At 27.0% G+C, this 18,712-nt stretch overlaps 1 protein-coding gene across 1 annotated transcript in view; it reads left to right on the forward strand.

Moving 5' to 3' along the window:
• The window catches only part of LOC119662757 (ATP-binding cassette sub-family G member 1), a 68,816-nt gene that overhangs the window by 37,769 nt on the left and 12,335 nt on the right, over positions 1–18,712 (forward strand). The window contains exons 6-9 of the mRNA XM_038072503.1: positions 8,882–9,120; positions 9,279–9,413; positions 13,849–14,132; positions 17,874–18,042. Coding sequence (XP_037928431.1) covers positions 8,882–9,120; positions 9,279–9,413; positions 13,849–14,132; positions 17,874–18,042 — 827 coding nt within the window. The remainder of the gene's footprint in view (positions 1–8,881; positions 9,121–9,278; positions 9,414–13,848; positions 14,133–17,873; positions 18,043–18,712) is intronic.

Genomic DNA, 18,712 nt, shown 5'->3' on the forward strand with positions numbered 1-18,712 from the left:
TTTGGAATACCATAAAAATTAAATAATGTAATTACTAAAATACAACAAATTTAAATATGCCTAATTGTAATAGATTAGAAATATGTAGCGGGCCGCAAAAAGATTAGCGACGGGTCGCATGAGGTCCGTGGGCCATGCTTTGGACAGCCCTGATTTATATGGTCAAAATAAAGTTTTATTTTTTTTTTTAAAAAGGCATATTTGTTAATTAAAAAAACTCTGCAAAAAATTATGAAATACGTCGATACATTTTTCTAAATACTCAACACGTTACGCAGTATGGGTTCAAAAAAAATTTGCAGAGCCTAAGTATAAGATTTTAAGATATAGATAAGATTAGATTAAGACATTGTTTGTATACATTTTTATACAAATCACATACTATACTAGAAGTAGTTTGTTGTTTAATGTGGGAGATAATAATAATAATAATATAATATACAAACAACAATTGCATTTCTATATTTAAGAATCTAATACGACATGGTTTTTTAGAACCGTTTATCAGATTTTAAGTATTATTTAATACGAATGGTTTTTTATATATTTGCCTTTTTTTACAAAAAAAAAGGTATTTACCTTTTTTAATTCTACAAGACTCAAACCATATAATACATCAACCATTGAAACCATTGATACATTGAAATTCTTTTATTATTGAACATTTTCTAAAAAAATATTATAGATCTTCCAGTTCATTAAAATTAGTTCAGTATATTTCTATTAGATAATAGATTATAAAGCTCGAAAGTGGAAAACTTAATTATTATCTGGAAGTTTGGATGTGAAAAATTTGTTTCATTATCTTTAGAAAAAATAAATAATACTTTTAGTGTAAACTAAATTGTTAAAAATTATACAATTGACGTTTTTTGGGTTTAGTCGTAAATTTTTTAATTTCTTATATAAACGCTGGCTCAATTTTAATATATCGCAACTATGTCATCTATATGGCACTCGACAAAACAATGAATTGCTTCCTAGATAATTGATACTTTCTCAGCTTCAAGCGGCAAATGTCGCAAACTAGTAGGTTAGAAATAGATGAACGCAGGTAATATGGAGGACTAGCTTAGGTTTGAATATTTTAGTTTAACAAAATTCTTAAGATTGGAATATTTTATTTTTCGTAACAAAACTTTTAAGTTAGAAGAAAGCGTCATTGCAACTTTTGCAGATGATACAGCAATCCTTACTACTGGAAATACCATAAAGGAATCAACAGAAGCAACACAATACTCCATTAAACAAATTATGAGTTGGACTAAAAAATGAAAAATTGAACTCAACTAAACGAAATCTGTCCATGTAAAGTTCATAAACAAAAAAATCTACTATTTGCCGATAACTATGTTTTCAGTGCTGGAAAATCATACTCAAATACAGCTAAATACCTTAGCATGAACTTAGGTGCAAAGTTGAAATGGAAAGAATATTTAAAAAATTAACGAGTTGAGCTAGAATCAAAATATAAAAAATATATTAGCTTCTTGAGAAAAAATTACCCATCTCTCTAAGCAACAAATTAATGATATAAAAACAAGTCTTAGCTCCAGTGTGGATATATTGAATTCAGTTATGGGCTATTTTAAGAAATAAGTTTTAATAATAATAAAAATTTTAAGAAATTTAGTCGACGCTCCGTAGTTCATTAGGAATACTGACTTTCATCGGCACTTGAAGATCGAATCTGTAGATGCAGTGATACAAAAGTTTGTGGCAAAGCACCAGAAACGGTCACAACAGCACCCAATTGAGACAGCCCACCATCTGTCTAATGTCTAATACATCTGGCCTGCTGAGGAGACTTAAACGAATCAAGTCTTCAGATCTACGCCCGAATTATTAGTCGAATAATAATTTAGATGGAGTAGTAATCTAGCACGAAGTCTTTGACAACTTGACAATTGTAAAACTGCTTGATTGTTCTCTGCACTTGAACTAGTGTTTCAAATAATGAAAAAAAAAAATTGTTGAGGTTGTAGAGAAAATCAGCTTAATAACTGGAGATAATTAAGGAGAGAAAATCAATCTTTTACTATTTCTGTTGTGTTTGAGATTGTATTATTTTCAGTATAACATATAGCATTTGTGTCTGTAACTCATTGGAAGATTTAAAGCTACGTAATAAAATTATTAAAATCTATAGAGAAAACCAGATGGTTTACTGGAGATGATTAAACAATCCTAATGGGATTACAACAGCCCATGGATCAATAAAATTCCCAATACCTTTTCTAGTACGGGTTGGTACTGTTATAATATTAGTTTATTCTGAGAGGATAATAATTCTGAGAAGATATATTTCTCTAAATCCTATGTGGTTGTCAATTTCTTTTGTATTACTGTCAGTATAACCGATAGTATTTGTATCTGTTAACTTATTGGAAGATTTTAAGCTACGTAATAAAATTACTAAAACCTGTAGAGAAAACCAGATGGTTTGCTGGAGATGATTAAACTTTCCTACTGCGATTACAACAGCCTATGGATATATAAAATTCCCAATACCTTTTCTGGTACGGGTTAGTACTGTTATAATATTAGTTCATTCTGAGGGGATAATAATTCTGAGTAAATATATTTCTCTATGAATGTTACCTAAATTGTAAGACATAAGACATTGTTTAACTGAAGGTCAATCGATTAGTTCTTCTATGAGTTTTTAAAAGTGTAAACTTTATTTCTTTTTGATACTGAAGCCAAACTAACATTTTCGATTGTTATTTCCGTAATTATAGAATATCACCTATACATATTTCTATGTATGTAAATTCATGATGTAACCTTAAGACTATTTTATTCAGTCGCATTCTATAAGTCAACTAAACTATACAGCACATTAGTCATTTAATCAAATTCACATTTTTAAGTAGCAACAACGTGGTTAGAAAACAAAAAAAAATCTATATAAAAAAAATTGACCTATTCGAAATAATAAAACCATTCGAACACATTTGAATATTAATTTTATTTCATTTGAAAAACTTTTACAAAAAATTTATATGAATCGACGGCGTAACAAAGTTCAGTCCTCTACGTCAGTGAAAAAATGTAAAAATAAATAAATTATAAAACTATTTTTAAATAAGAAATATTTTCATGATATACAAGTATATATGCATATGAACATGTGTATATAAATATGTTTATATTACTTTACTATAATTTTAATTTTAATTTTAATACGATATATACGTATGTTAAATATGAATTATTATGTAAAAAATGATTATTTTGGTTGTAAAAAAGCTGTAAACGTTTCTTTTAGTAATAATAAAATATTTTATAAAAAAATGCTTATAGCGGTGATAATGACCAAGTAATTAATTATTTGTTTTTAAATCTTTAGAAAATTTGCGATTAAGTTAATTGCAATATTAGTGGTTTGTAATGACATGAATTAAAAAAAAGTAATTAATGTGAGCAAATAATTCTTCATGTATATTAAGATGAATATCGGTTTTTGATATTATTTTTTTAAGCATTATTCAATTTTATTTTTTATTTTTTTTTTTTCAGTATTGGCTTTAACAATTAATTTCGAAAACCTAATTGTTTTGAAATTAATTCGTTAAAAATTAAAAGTTTTTAACGAGTTCATATAAACAATAATATTATTATTAAAACTATGACGTGAAATCGCCCAGCAGCCGGTACTACAGCCAGAAGAGTCCTACTGTACCAATTTCACTATTGATTATTTATTATTATTATTATTTACTGATTCAAAAAAATTCATACAGCACTTGCAAAAATTATAGAATTTTATTATAATATATATTTTATTTTATTATAATATATATTTTATTATATTAATACTTTATTATACAATTTTAGTATTGATTACACAAAGCTCAGAACTAAATCTAGAGAAGAGCTCTTAATCTGTTCTTGTGACAGAAATTCCACATGAACCAAGTTTCTTCTGTGTGTTATTAAAGCTGGACAGTCACAAATAATATGAATAGTAGTTTTCTCATCTTCGAGGCATAATCTGCATTCTGAATCAGTAGATAATCGTAGTTTATGAAGGTGATATATCAGACCTGTAATGAAACCCATTAGCAACCTTAAATCACATTTTGAAAATTTAAGAATGTTTTTGTAGATGTACGGTTTGATCAGTGCTTTGCTTTATCTAAGTCCTAGGAAATCTTCCCAGTACACCAGCCACAAACGATTCTTATTTGTTTATTTAGACAATATAATTATTAGATAAATTTATAACATTTTAGATATTTCATTAAAAATTATATTATCAAATTTATTTATAACAACTGTTATGTAGGTTAATTTTCAAAATAATCACAATGAAATTGCTCTGTCTATTAAGAAAAAATTGTTAGCTATTTCTAGCAGACGAAAAACATCGATGTTTTTTTTCGTGGTCTTGAGAGCAAGGGTTTCTATTAAAAATATTTATTAACACCTAAGAACTGTAACAACTTATCCAAAGATTTTTTTTCTGATGAAAATGGCTTATGAAATTATTTTATTTAGTTTTTAAAGAGGTTTTTCGAACAGTAATGAACTACAAAAACAAAAATTTATTTTTTATATTATTTTAATTAATTGAATTTTTGGCTGACCATACAGCTGTTTCTAGTATTGCCAAATACCCATCATCAGTAGTCTTGGAAATAATTCTTGTATTTAATTATTCGTAAATAATTATTTTTGAGACTGCAAGTACCAGAAATCGAACTCGTGCTCTGCCAAATTTGAATCTCAGAGTCAGCGTTCATTAACCAAGTGATCTAAAGCTGTACTTGACCTCTTTGTTCGCATATTTTTCTGGAGTTTTGTTACTTATTTATTTGTTATTTAGTTTTTAATTAATTTCTTTATTGTTTAAAAATATATTCAATTTTAATTTTTATATAAATTTTTTTTATAACTAATTCTTTATTAAATATTAATAAAGAATTCAATAAAATTTTAAAAATTTTCTGAGAGATAATCAAATAAACAGTAATTAAGTGACTCACTAAAAGCCATTCGTAGTTTTTTAATGAGGTTTACGTGAACAGATTAGACACACTTCGAATTGCGTGCAATTTATCTTTAATTTGAAACACGGTTTTCTAACAAACTCAAAACATATTAAACTTAATAATTCTATATAATTGACTTTAAGAGTTAAAGTTTGCGCAAATATGTACTGACCATTACAGTTTTGTTTGAAGATAATCTACAATTGAATAATAATTTCATTTAGATGATTATATCAGTTCAATTTGATGACTAAATTATTTGATTATGAAAGTATATATAAGCAGTTTAATAAGCAAGAATAATAGAATTTGAAAGACTTTCATAAAAAGTTTTAAAATCAATTTATACTTTTTTTCTACACCAATTTAATTATAGTAATTATTTATTTATAATAATTGCTGTCTCAAGAAAAGAAGTATCTACTACTAAAGAATCATAATTAAGCGGAAAAATATATAAAAAAAAAAATAAAATAAAAATAATAAACCTTACTCGACGTTAATGATTTCGAGCAGCCTCTTATACAGCCTATGCCCAGGCTGTCTATAAGTCGCTCCCACCTTTCGCGTCGGAACGCTACGTCCTTTATATCAGTAATGTTACTTATTCTTCTTTCTAGGGGCTGCAAAACGCTATTTATATCATTTAACGTTGATCGACTTTCTCAATATTGTTTTTATGGCGACCTCTGCATCTGCTACCTTGAGGGTTGTATACCAACACCTGTTGTCAAATTTTGGTATGAGCCTTTCGAAGTGTATGCCCGATCCATACAAATTTTATTTTGCGAATTCCAAGGTTGTCATCCCTTACATTTGTTCTGGTCTAAAAGTGTTGATTTGATACTCTGTTTGGCCAGAAAATACGCAAAATTCTGCGGAGACAGCGGTTGACAAATCAAGTTTCGCAATCATACAGAAGAACTGAAAGAACGCATGCTTTAAAAGGTTTTATCTTTGTGCGTAAACTATATGTATTGGAGCTCTAAACTTTACGAAGCCTTGTAAAAGCGTCCATGGCTTTTTTTATTCTACATATCACGGAGAAATATATTTTAGATGAAGTTATTTCATTGAATACTCGTAATATTTTTTGGTTGAACAAATTGCTGTTTCAGTTATTTTCCAAATATCTGTCAACAGCAATCTTTTAAACTATTTTTTGTTTATATAGTTTTGATATGGGTGCTAGTGGTATGATCTTGAACTTTTATAAATCTTAAGTTTTATTAATTATTCCATACTTATTTTCATCGCATAAATCCCCGGATCATATTTTAGCAGATGTCAAAGGCTTAACCTTAGAAATTATTTTTCGAATTGAATGTCTAATCCATTAATGTACCAGATCTGGACTTTAGTGATTGACAATGGGTTTTGTTCACAAAGCTGAAAGTGTGATTTAGACATAACCAAATTTTTATTAAATAAAGCAGTGGAAGATTTCAAGAAGTTGAAAGACTGTTTCAAGAGTGTAATTAGAGATTATGTCGAAAAAAAAAAATTAAGTGAAATATATTTCTCAATATTGGGTGTAAAACTTTTTGAACATATATTTATATTTATGCACATATGTATGTATTTTATTATTTATATATATGGATGGATATATATGAACGCTACTTTTACTTTCTATGTGACCGGAAAGCATCAATAAGACAAACTGAAATGGAATGAAACTAAATGAATAAGAAAAAACTTTAATAATTATTGTGAAATCAATGCAAATGTAATTGCTATAGAAAAGCAACACCTTACAATTACTCAGAATAATGACTAAGTCTTATCTCAATTACTTGAAGTGACTAAGTTACTGTACTGTGTAATGAAAAAAAATACTGAAAACTGAGATTCGGTTCAGGTGCAAAATTTATTGATATTCTGATTGAATAGACTTTTCTTATAATGTTATGCATTTCCATCACAATATTTTATTTCAAATGTATTAATTAATATAGTTTATAATTACGTTTTAATATGATGAGTTATAATGGAAAATAATTGTGGGAAAATTTATATATTGTAAGCAGGCACGAGAAACGTCAATTGTACCCATAGTCTTAATTTTTTTTTAATTTTAATTGGCCACCAAATGATTAAGTAGCTTTGATAAATGAGTGAGAATTTTTTCTAGGAATCTCAAAGGTTGAATAAAATTATAGTAAATTTTATTCATATAACATTTTAAAATATATAAATTTTAATTTATAGTTTAGTAAATCTTATATTAAATAACAAACAACGATTATATATGGTAATATATAAAAAAAATAAGTTTAATTATAACATTTTCTGAAAAAAAAAACTTAATTTTTTGTTTATAATTAGTTTGCGAAACGCTATCTATTTGTCAATAAATAAACCAAAATATCGAAAAGGTTTTTATACATCATCCTTCATCATGTTTTATATAATCTATAAAAAACAATAAGTTAAATTTAATCGTTTTCTGTAAAAATATTCATTTTTTGTTTACACTTAGTTTGCAACACGCCATCTATTTGTCAATAAATGAACCTTTAAATGATTTATTAATTTATTATATCTGTAGGAACCATTTGATGTTAAGTTTGAAAGGATAAAAATCAGTTCACAAAGAGATTTAATAGCAAATAAATACTTTAATTATAATCATATTAATTAAATAACTCAAAAACAACAATAATGATTACGCAAACGATGACATGCCCCTCACACGCATGAAGCGCTCCAACTTTAATCACCTATTTCTTGAGCATAGTCACCTTACACACAAATATCTTTTTGACGAGTCCCTTTTATTCAGATGTCGGTTTTGTAACATAGAACCTTCTACGTCAATTATTTATATCCTTTTCACTTGTCCTCATTTCTCCCGTCATAAACACAATAATTTCTGTTATATCTCAATATCGAAACCCACAGGGAAAACATTAAAAACGCAATTAACTTTCTCATAATAGTTAGCGTATACTATCAAATATAACAATTCTGTATCATATTTATAATGTTATTATTATAGCTAAAAATTAATGTACAAAGTAAATTTAGTAGCAATGAGGTCTTATGCTATTGCTCCTATAAGGCCTTATATGTAAATAAATAACTCTGTTTCCTTGAAAATAATGGTTTGCAATGGTTAGTGGGCTAGTGTAAAAGTGATCGTATAAGTCTTTAATAGCATCAAATTGAAGGACGTACAAAACTATATTAATACCAAAAATTATCACATATAGTTTTGGAAGCTAGTTGATTTACCAAAAGAGATACAATAAAAGCTTTAGGCATTTTTCTAGAAACATAGGTATAGTCAACAAAAACGATTTTTCAAAACGACAATTTTTTTCAGTTTTACTCAACTTCAGTTTCTATTTATACTTTTCGTCAAGAGAAAAAATTGAATTGTGACATGGAAAGTAATTATCTATGTTATGGTATATATATGGCTATATATGAGCCATATCGCGATGCTCCTTCCAATTAAAAATAAAACTAGTGAAACTATACTTATTGCTACAACAAAGTAATGGTGGCGCTACCTATATGGTACGCCACTTGCAATAACATATATAACGACCGATTCACCAACTTTAGTTCCCTCTAATTTTTGGATAATCTCATACCTCCAAATATTCTTCAGTGGAAAACGATTTGCATTTAACAAATATGTATTAATTGCAGTTGAACTACAGATATGTAATTTATGAATTGGATGATTGTCGATATAAGTGCATTGAGGAAAATTATACAATCCTAGAAATAAAGTCAATTCAATTATAATTAATTCATTTCTGTTTCAAGAACTAGTATCTTGATAGTTTATGAAACCACATTTAAGATATGTTTTATTTTTTGTAAAACTTAAAAAAATGTCTTCTAAAATTGTATGCATACTTTCTTTCCAGCGGTTTAGACAGCTCATCATGTAGTCAATGTGTTTCACTGTTAAAAAAATTGGCATCTCAAGGTCATACGATTGTTTGCACCATACATCAACCTAGTGCATTGTTATTTGAAATGTTCGATAAGCTATATACAGTTGTGGAAGGAAATTGTATCTACCAAGGCAAGGTACGCGAGCTGATCCCATTCTTAAGTGATCAGGGTTTAATATGTCCAAGTTATCACAACCCAGCAGATTTCTGTAAGTATAAATATTCGATCTTTTCTACATATGTAAATACCTTTATCTAATGTATAAATGTCTATTGTTTATAATTTAATTAAGTACTTACTTAAGCCTTCATGTCACATATATAAAAACACATTTTTATCATTTTTTTTTATTTATTCCATATACAGTATTGGAAGTTGCTGTTGGTGAACATGAACGTGATTTGAATAAACTAATTAATGCGGCGAATAAAAAGTATTACGAAGACGTCGATTTGAATCAATTAAATAGACGCGTAACGCAACTTATAACCAAAATACAGGGTATGTATATTTAAGTTAAGTCTCTTTAATAATGCAAAATAATATTCAGAACTGCAATATATATTATAGATATATAATTGAACTTGCATTCGGCAATAAGCGCAAGATAGATTTATGTCTTAGATAGATTTATGACATTTCTAGCTCCTGTAAAGAGCATATACAATATGTACAGCAGAAATTTGGTTTTTTTTATATGTATCACTTGCCGACAAGTGTTTTGAGTTACTTAAATGGCCTTTGGGACCATTCAGCACTCTACGTTATTTTGGGTCTTTGGATCTCTTTTAAAGTCTTGCGAATTCCAGTGTAGTATAATTTTAATTATTATTATTTTTTTGGTTGCATATATCTAATCCATTGCAATTATGATTTTTTGTTTTCATTTCTACGATAATTGAAATGTGCTTACTGGCTGTTGTTATTGTATAGAAGAGATATTGTATTTTAGAATTACAGTGACTACTTAAGTCGTATATAGTAGTATTAATACGATTTTTGTAAGTTTCAGTTCATCATCAGATGTGTAACTATTTTAAACTTTTTTACATTTATGCATTAGTATATTGTAGCTCCCCCACAAGTTCTTGACAGAACTTGCAAATTACATCAAAGACGATATCCAGTATTTTTAATAAATATTCTTCGTTTTCGATTTTGTCGATAGCTTGAATATGGTCTTGAAATAATTTTGAGTATCAAAAAATGTCAAGTAGATAATTTAACACGATTTCATTTAGAAATTCTGTACAGATTAAGGTTTCCATCTCTGGAGATTTGTCTGATGATAAGTAGACGTCTAATAAAAGGATGGAAAAAAAATAAAAGTTCAGAAACATTGTAGGGAGACTGTATTTTTTAATTGGTGTGTCTATGCCTTTTTGCAGACCTTTCAATATTTAATGCACTGAAATGAAATATTTGTTCACAAATCTCAAGGTTTATTGTTCCAGAGTTTACGTGGAGATATGTCTGATGATAAGTAGACGTCTAATAAAAGGATGGAAAAAAAATAAAAGTTCAGAAACATTATAGGGAGACTGTATTTTTTAATTGGTGTGTCTATGCTTTTTTGCAGACCTTTCAATTTTTGATGCACTGAAATGAAATATTTGTTCATAAATCTCAAGGTTTATTGTTCCAGAGTTTACGTGGAGATATGTCTGATGATAAGTAGACGTCTAATAAAAGGATGGAAAAAAAATAAAAGTTCAGAAACATTATAGGGAGACTGTATTTTTTAATTGGTGTGTCTATGCTTTTTTGCAGACCTTTCTATTTTTGATGCACTGAAATGAAATATTTGTTCACAAATCTCAAGGTTTATTGTCCTAGAGTTCACGTGGAGATATGTCTGATGATAAGTAGACGTCTATTAAGTACAAAAACATTTGTAAGAGCATGAGAGCATGATTTTCACAAAAACAAAAAAAAAATATGAATAAACTTTGAAAAACTTTTATTAACAATTTCAAGATAAAGAATTATTTTAGTAAGTTTGTATTTAAAGTTACAATTTTTTATAAATTTATTATAAATATTTTTAAACTACTCAAATTCAAAAAATCTTGTTATCAAAGCAACAAGTTTTTGAAATATTATTCCACTGTGATCATGACTACGTATTAACAGAGCTATGAAGCGATGCTCAGCAATTTCAGTAATTGCTGGGAAGACTTATATAAAGTAAATTAGTACATCAAAAATATAATCTTAGGGTTTTTTTTATTTACTTTTTAACTTCAAATTACAAATTATAAGATATTAAACCATTGAGACTGTAGTTGTCGATGGCTTGTCTTGTGCAGATTGTATTTTCATCATTAAATCAAACTGGTTCACAGTTTTGTTTATTAATACTTTACCCAATCTGATTTTCAATAAAGACAATAATCAATTTCAAGACAATAAGTGTAGTTAAGGAAGTAAAATGAGATAATATTGAATTTGCTCTACGAATTTTACAGAATAAGATGCTATTTTAAATTTTAGAATCAATCAAATTCATCGATAATGTAATAACGTAGAAAAAGGTTAAAAAATTAAATAAAATGATATGTCTAAAAAGATATTATTAGATAAAAGATATTAACATATATTATTTAAACAACACTTCAATTCAATGTGATATATAATATGTACTCTTATTTTCTTGTTATGTGATTTAGATAGCCTAAATACCATCTTTATATCATCTTAATAATATTATTGCAATACTTTTCGATAAACAATATTTTTGGTTGTTTTATTTTTAGAATAAATAAATACATTTTTTAGGGCCTCCATTCTTCAGTAAATGATTTGAAGAATATAGATTTTTCATATTTGCTCTAACACTTATTCCTTAAGCCAGTCAATAGCATTATCAATATTTTTAAATTGTTCTTGGATAATAAAATGCGTAATTAATTTTTTTTGCTATTATTGTAGTCTCATAACAATTAAGTCTATACGACTTTCATAAAGTTCATTCCTCTTAAGTATTTCCTGATTTCTTAGCAAAGCCAATTACACTGTTCTGAATTTGCTGTAATAAGATCTGTACCCTGTCTTACTATGAAAACTCGTTTTTTTGTGGAATGCATTGGCTTGCTCTTTTTTCTGGATCTGTATAGACGCTGACTTTGGCGCCCCTGATTTAATAATTATAAACATTATATAAACATTATAGTTAAAAAATTATAACTATAAACAGTTTGATACTAACTGTTTATAGGTTTGATTATTTCAATAGCGTGAACATGTCTTGTATATATAGCTAACCTTTCTATTTGGAAAATGTTTTGATATTTTTTTTACTGGTGCTGTATATTTAATTCTTTGCACAGTATAGAACTAACACAGTGCAATATGATATGAGGATTATTATTATTAAAAATAATGTCATGAAATCCCCCAACATCTGGTACTGCAGTCAAAAGAGTCCTATTGTACCAATGTAATATGAGGATACTATATATAATACAACCGATTTTAATAGTAGATTCATGCAGCGAAGAAAATAATATAGAGTTGTTATTTACATAGTTACATAGTTAGTATCATTTAAATAATTCACTTTTAAGGGCAATTTCTTGGGCCATTTTTTGAGAGTTACCGGTTATTTTATCAGCAGAACAAAATAATTGGTTAACAAAGTTTCGCTATACTTTACAATTTCTAAAGAAAACCATTGTAAAAACAATTTCAATGTTGAAATATAGATCTATTTTATTTTATTTTTATTTAACATTTTGCTTCTAATTTGAAATTTATTCTAATTAGCCTTCTTATTATACATTCAGTAATAGAAATAATTAATTTTTATAGCTTAACCAATGCTGTATTGATATAGTGTAATAGAAAAAAAACTTTTTCCAAGTTTTATATTGTTTAAAATTTTTTGAATATTATAAAGCTAATTTATTATTCTTTATTAATTTTAAGTGTAATATTATAAAGCATGTTAGTTAAAATAATAAATTTAATGATTAATTTTAATTATATCAAAATAATTAAAAATAAATATAAATAAATATATGTGTATAAATAAATACAAATAAATTAAATATATGTACATAAATAAATACAAATAAATAAATAAATTAAAATAAATACTTAAAGTAATAATTTAAATGATTAATTATAATAAATTTAATTTTGATTTTAATATTTTTATTAATGTATTTTAATATTTTTTTTAGATAATAATTTTAATGATTAATTTTAATTAATTCATAATAATTAAAAATAAATATAAATAAATATTTGTACATAAATAAATACAAATAAATAAATAAATTAAAATAAATACTTAAAATAATAATTTAAATGATTAATTATAATAAATTTAATTTTGATTTTAATATTTTTATTAATGTATTTTAATATTTTTTTTAGATAATAATTTTAATGATTAATTTTAATTAATTCATAATAATTAAAAATAAATATAAATAAATATTTGTACATAAATAAATACAAATAAATAAATAAATTAAAATAAATACTTAAAATAATAATTTAAATGATTAATTATAATAAATTTAATTTTGATTTTAATATTTTTATTAATGTATTTTAATATTTTTTTTAGATAATAATTTTAATGATTAATTTTAATTAATTCAAAATAATTATAAATAAATATATGTACATAAATAAATACAAATAAATAAATACATTAAAACAAATAAGTAAATTAATAATTAAATAATAATTATAATAATAATTAATAATTAAATAATAAGTAATAATTAAAATAATATAATAATAATTAAATTAAAATAAATTAAATTAAAAATAAATACAAATAAATATATGTACATAAATAAATACAAATAAATAAATAAATAAATTAAAACAAATAATTAAATTAATAATTTTATTGATTAATTATAATTAATTTTATTTTGATTTTAATATTTTTATTAATGTATTTTAATATTTTTTTTAGAGAATATTGAACACAAAAATTGTAGCAAAAGCAGCGGAACTAGCAAAAGTTTAAAACCCTTCTCATCCGGTCGTTTAGCACAATTTGCAGCCTTCGACTATGTAAAACCTAATGTGGATGAAATGGCTTTAGAGGAAATCAAAGCACTAAATGGAACGGGAACAGGTGGTAAACAGATAAATAATATCGAAAACATTCATCGGACTAATATGCAGCAGGCTTCGTTTCTAATGCAATATTTGCTTTTATTAAAGCGTATTTTCGTGTGTTCGCAGCGCAATTGTGTAAGTAAATTTTTAAAAGTTAAATTAAAACTAAAACAATTATTAAATTAAAATTAATGTCGAAACTAATAACAAAACTAAGTAATTAAATATAGCAAAAAATTAACTGCATTCAAACGAAACTATCAAGGTTTTTGATTGCAAAAACTAAAAAACTGAAAAATATAAATGCGAAAAAACATCAAAACTTTTTTTAGCAAATATAATACTGACGTGCCTGAAATGCCGGTCGAACGGTCGAACGGTCAACGATCAAGTTACAAACACACAACTGGTTACCGAGCTACCAAGCTACCAAGTTACCAAGTCGTTGGCCAAGATCAGCGACAACTCCACCATCAAATTCAATAATTCGTATTAACCAACTAACTAACGAGTACGAGCATTTCATGTATATCCAAAATTGGATTTATGGGATTTTAAATGCGTTCACATGACGAGTGGCTTGAACATTTCTCAATGGTCTTATTTTCAAACCGGCGTTTTAGCAGCGGCGTTATGGTGCTAAAACGCTGTCACGGTAATACGTTACGCTATTAACCAAGAAGTGTGTACACAATACAATTTACTATTATTGCCAGCATAATATCTGCAATTGTTTTCATTTGTTTACCTCTACCTCTGCATATATATTTGTCTACAATCGTGTTTGCGCGAATTTTTAATTCAATACGAACCATTTTGGAGTTTCTTCATTCAATTATTTTATTTTGTATCTTTTTTATTGTTTGTATCTTACCATTAAACTTTGAAGTTTAGTCATAGAAAAATTGCCTTAAAATTGTCCTCTTTTACATTGCCACAAACTCTAATGGTAATAATATCAACGCAGCTTAAGTAAACGTAATTGCGGTCTTTAGATTTTATAACCATGTTTCATCTTTTTTATTACCTTCATAATTATTGCGTACTATACTAACTAAATATGGACATATTTAAACCTTGTATTTAGGCAATAATTAGCACATTAACTTCTATCAATTCGCAACTGTCATTGCATGAGTAATGAATATTCACAACTACTCTGAGTACATACTCGTACCAATAATATTAATATAGTAAGTAGTAAATAAGTTTTGAAGATGTAAGATAATTACTATGTAAACGGCTTTCAGTGAAGTAAAACACTACAAAAATAGTAGATTTTTTTTATGCTACAATTGACCCCAACGAAAGTCTATTCACAGTGTAGGATTTCAACTGGTCTAAAAACTTCTTGTGTCCGGATGGAGAGCTCCTTTAGTAACAACCATTAGATAATGCGACTGAAGTGACCCCAACTATTGAGCAGATTAGAATATCTTGTGAAAAACCCTGCTTTATTAAAGCTATAGAATTTTATGTTAAAAGACAACAAATACAACAAATATAACTTAAGAAATTGATACAAATAGGTACTTTTTAATTCAGTTAGTAATTTTACGTTATTAAGGATCAAAAATAGTTTCGATTAATTGATTTTCATGGTAACAAGTTCGAAACTACATCTTAAAACTAAAATTTAAAAAAAATATATCGAATAACATATATAAGACGATAACTCGCAGAGGCTGCACTCAATGGTTGGTTTTAAGACTGGTTTCTTTTTTGACTTGACTGTAACATACCATATATACTAATCACTTAAAACGCATTTCACACCACAGCACCATTTCTGGAGGTAATATAAACATCGAGTACTGGTCTTAACTAACACAGCACCATTTCTGGAGGTAATTTAGACATCGAGTACTTGACTTCACAAACCATTAATATTTCTTGCAATAATATGCTATATGCTTAATAAAAAAGACATACAAAGCATATTTACCCACACATTAGAAAATAAATTGTTATCAAGGCTCTAAACAGGGCGCCATTGACGGTGACGATGAGTACTCAATTTTCTTCATTTAAAAAAAAAAAAAGTGAAACTATGTTGTCAGCCTGTTTTCTTCTTCTTTGCTTCATCAAACGCGAGTCAAACGCGAGAAGTTTTTCTCAGTAGTGGCTGTTTACTCCACTGTAATAAGAGCTTCGTTAAATTCTGATAATAAATTATTCAAATGATTTTATATAATGTATATAAATATACTTTGAAGACTAGCATACTTTCCTGACGAAATACGAATATATATTGCATTAGATTTAAGATGATACATTTCCGAATTAGTGTGCGCTTCCACAGAATCGAACAATTTCAGTGCTTGGTCTTTGATATATTTTTGCACACTCTCGACTTTCAGATCTTTGTATATGCCTTTATTTCTGATGTACCGTGGAGCTTTTAGTAAACATCTCAGTACAAGATTCTGATAAGTTTGAAGTTTTCTAAGGCGCGATGGAGCAGCATTGCCATAAGTAATACAACAATAAAGTAGTTTGGGTCCAAGTATTTTTTTATAAAGAATTTTATTAAGTTTTCTTTTGTTAATGGTTTAAGAGCATTCAGACTTATATTACAAGCCGGTCTGTAAACAGTACTTAACAGTGTATTTTTTAGAGTGTATCGAAGCGCCTTATGTCTTTTTTTAATCAAATTTATGACTATTTTTTAATTAATGGAATTATGACACTTATAGGCTTTGAGTTTTTTTCGTTAGCATAATGGATCAATAGATCTGTGCATATCTACTAAGATAAGTAGAGTTTTTACTAAGATAAAAGTTAACTTTGTAACTATTATGGAGCTTTTGTAAATTAATTATTTCTGAAAAATATAATATAGGGCAAATATAATTATTATTTTTTGACTTTTATTTTAAAACGCTCATATGACTTATAAGGATGTAACTTTCATCGATGAAAACGATGGCAAAATTGAACAAATTGAGCTACGAATTGCTGCCGCACCCACCTTATTCTCCAGATCTGGCCCCCAGCGACTACTGGCTCTTCGCAGACCACAAAAAGATGCTCCGTGGTAAAAGATTTGGCTCAAATGATGAAGTAATCGCCGAAACTAACGCCTATTTTGAAGGCAAAGAAAAATCGTTTTACAAAGGCGGTATCGAAAGATTGCAAAAGCGTTGGAATAATTGTATCTCTCTAAAAGGGGACTATGTTGATGAATAAAAACGAATTTTGGCAAAAAATGTGTTTTAATTAGTTAGTCACACACATTATTGAACGAAGTGTTAATACCAAAATTTTAGTAATTTTTCTTGATTAATACTTCGGTAAAATGAAATTTTTCGAATTAAAACTACATCTGCCTTCTGGCTTGAATTGTCAATATCATGTGATGATCGATTAGTTCTTTCTCTTCGTTTTTAATCCAATGAAAATTGCATAAAACCTGTATGAAGTATTTTTTTTCCCATCAGTATTTTGAGCTAAGCGTAGAACCATATTGCAGAAAAATCTGCAATCAATGAAATTTAACTATGATAAAATTTTTTCATAAATTATGTTTTAATTTATTTAAAATGTTGACAGTTCATTAAATCAATATCGACACAGTTTGGCTAACCTTCACACAAATTTCACTTGTGTCAATTTTGGATTTTAAGAAAAAAACTGGTAATTGGACTTGCATGTATCGCCAATAAAGTGGCATTGCGTATTTTTGTCTGCATCAGATCAAATGCACCAAGCACTTGCAGTAAGCAGGCCGTCAAGCGTGCATAGTTTTTATCTTTAAGATACTTTAAATTTTTTTTGCTTTTTCACTTAGCTTTGATTACATATAAGTTCTTAACTGATAATTCACGATATTCTATTTGGTAATTTTTTATCTTTTTTTTTATCTTTTATTTTCAGTTTTTGCTTTTGGCCCGACTTCTGTCGCACATTGCTATTGGCGTCGTCTTTGGTTATTTGTATCTGCAAGTGGGTGACAAAGCTTCCACCGTTTTGGGTAATTATGTTTATCTCTATGGTACGATGTTATTGCTGGTTTATACAGGCAAAATGGCTGTGGTTCTTACATGTAAGTATCGAAACTAATTATTAACTACATATTTTTCAAATATTTATGGATCGTAAACTTAAAATATTGGTCAAGAAACCAGTTGTTATAGGAATTAGGTAACATACTAACTACTAGTCACACTAATTTTTGTGTTTAACTTATATGTTATAGATGCCGAATATGTAGGAGTGCACTAAATACTTAATACTTCAAGTTAAAAATATTGACGAAATTTTTTTAATTAGTTATTGCATAAATGAATTTTATGTTTTTTAAATTTTTCTTATCTTTAAAATCTTAGTATAAAAATTTGACTTAGAAATTGAGTATTGTTTACTCGTATTATTTTTATTTTAAATGACAAGCATTCTATAAGATCTATTGTGCTCTCCCCTTCAATTTCAAACATTTCAATATCCTCTGATTCATTCAACTTTTCATAACTTTTTGGATTGAATGAAAGCCAAATTAGTGTTTCAATTTTAAAAGATCGTTTTAGTTGTTGTGTTCACAATATTTTATCCATTCCTGAGGAAGTTCACTTCCTTATCTTCCTTTCGTATGGAACTTGTCACATGTGGGTAGGTAGTTCTGTAACACGTGAAGGTAGTTAATAAAACTATATTTCTTTTAAGATTTAGTTATTAATTTAAGTGTGTCGCGTATAGCAAAGCTGCCGACTCTACTA

Source organism: Teleopsis dalmanni, chromosome X (assembly GCF_002237135.1).
Source record: "Teleopsis dalmanni isolate 2A chromosome X, ASM223713v2, whole genome shotgun sequence".
In the NCBI taxonomy this organism is placed as follows: domain Eukaryota; kingdom Metazoa; phylum Arthropoda; class Insecta; order Diptera; family Diopsidae; genus Teleopsis; species Teleopsis dalmanni.